The 2137-nt window shown below is 37.0% G+C and overlaps 1 protein-coding gene across 1 annotated transcript; it reads right to left on the reverse strand.

Annotated features, from left to right (window-relative positions):
* Window positions 1-903: 903 nt before the first annotated feature.
* Window positions 904-1854, reverse strand: LOC131513177 (olfactory receptor 5AC1-like). The gene has a single exon (XM_058732538.1). The coding sequence runs from the start codon at window positions 1852-1854 to the stop codon at window positions 904-906; it is 951 nt and encodes a 316-aa protein (XP_058588521.1).
* Between the last annotated feature and the right edge of the window lie 283 nt (window positions 1855-2137).

The raw sequence follows: 2137 nt of genomic DNA on the forward strand, positions 1-2137 counted from the left end.
TGTCATGTATATGGGGCTATCTTTTCTTGCTTTTCACTAGGGTATTCGCAAGGCCATACGTAATAAAGTCAGGAGACCAAAGAGGCCGCAGGGCCAGATGGAAAACACAGGTAACATTTGTAAGGAAAAGATCAAGCACACTTGCTACTTCAGGTAGTTGTCAATTACAGGGGAAAAAAGTATTCAACTGGTATATCTGTTCTGGAAACAAGGTTCTCAGTGAGATTACTCAATAAATTAAAAAGAAATTTTTAAAGAACTCAGAGTTATTCACTATATTGCAGGAAAAGAGATTATTTTAAGTAATTAATTGCTTGATTTTCATATCTTTCATTGAATTCCATGCAAATGCAAGTTAATATTCAACATTGTAAATGTCCCAGATATATTACATTAAATGCCTCAAGAAGAATTAGTGTCATATTTAGTCTAACAGTATTACGTTGGTGTACATAGCGTTTGCATAGTTATAAACATCTATCAAAGATATTTATATCTATAAAATCTTGAAAATTACTTAGTCAAGAATTATCTAGGAGGGCTTGAGCAGTATTTGAAGAGGATTTACATATGGTAATTCTTCCTGTAAAAGAATATAAGTTCAAAAAGTTTTAAAATGTGTGTACCTGGAAGCACAAAAGCTCATTCAAATTACAAAGACATAGTAATTTGGAGATTTCTGTTTTATTTTTATCTTTGAGGATGGATTAAAAACAACAACAACACAAAGTAAACGGAGCCTGTCTTTACCATGGTCATTAATTATTTTGATGATCACAACAACTTATGTTGAAGAAAAGTCTACTCTAAATTTTTTATTCATTCATTTAATGATTATAGATTAAGTCCCCACTACATGCAAAACCCAGGGACACATTTTGCTTTATTTAAACAGAATGAGATTTAAGGAATAATGAAAGCTTTCCCCAAATATTTCTTTATCACTTTTCTCAGTGCACCTAAAACTTCCTTGTTTCTTAGGCTATAAATAAAGGGGTTTAGCAGAGGGATTATAACCGTGTAGAACAATGAATACATTTTATCCTGATATTGATCTGGCCCAGACCCAGGACGCACATACATGAAGAAGAGAGTGCCATAGAACAAAGAGACAGAGAGCAGGTGGGCGCTGCACGTGGAGAAGGCTTTGCTCCTGCCCTTCTCAGACTTCTTTCTCAGGATGGCAAAGAGGACACGGGTATAAGACACCATGATGGTCGTAAAAGTAAAAGCTTGTATACAAGCAGCAAAAATAAAAATCACCAACGCATTAAGAGATGGGTCAGTGCAAGAAATTGTATATAGTGACAAAATTTCACAATAGAAATGAGGTATTATATTGGACCTGCAGAAGGTTAATCTAAATAATAATCCCACATGAATGACAGGATGCAGAAAACCAATCGCATATGACACACTTATCAACCAGGTACAGAGTCGGTTGGACATCACCACTGGATAAAGCAAGGGGTTGCATATGGCTGCGTAGCGGTCATAGGCCATCACTACCAAGAGGAAACACTCTGTGGTGGCACTGGAACCAAAAAAATAATACTGGGCCATGCACTCAAAGAGGGATATCATTTGACTTTTGTCTAAGATGCTGACAAACATCCTGGGAGTCACAGAGGATGAGGAACAAGCATCTGCAAAGGCCAAACTGCCAAGGAATAAGTACATGGGAGTGTGAAGATGAGGGTCCTTCCAGATGAGGAAAATCAGTCCGAGGTTGCCCACCATGGTGGTGAGATAGATGATCAAGAACGCCAGGAACAGGGGAACCTGCATCCCTGGACGATCTGTCAGTCCTGTGAGAACAAACTGCATCACCTGCGTCTTGTTTGCCTCCATCATATCCACTCAGGCTGTTTCCTGCAATAACAGAATAGATAAAGGAAAAAATGAACAAAGATCGTGGAAACTGGTATTATATGACAAAGTCATATTCCTCTATTTCAGATGGCCCTTACTCAACAAATAGTAAAGCTTAGAGCTTCTCTTGTTTAAAACATACTAATGATAATAAATATAGATAATTTCAAGAAGTAAAGGCTTGATAAAAAGGCTTTTAAAATATGTATAGTATTACTTGAAGGATGATAGAGACACTCGTTCAGGTTCAGATGTAGTTTCACCT

This window comes from Neofelis nebulosa, chromosome 5 (assembly GCF_028018385.1).
Source record: "Neofelis nebulosa isolate mNeoNeb1 chromosome 5, mNeoNeb1.pri, whole genome shotgun sequence".
Lineage (NCBI taxonomy): Eukaryota > Metazoa > Chordata > Mammalia > Carnivora > Felidae > Neofelis > Neofelis nebulosa.

Coding starts and splice junctions, on each gene's coding strand:
- LOC131513177 (XM_058732538.1), bottom strand. CDS start 1,854: ATGATGGAGGCAAACAAGACGCAGGTGATGCAGTTTGTTCTCACAGGA.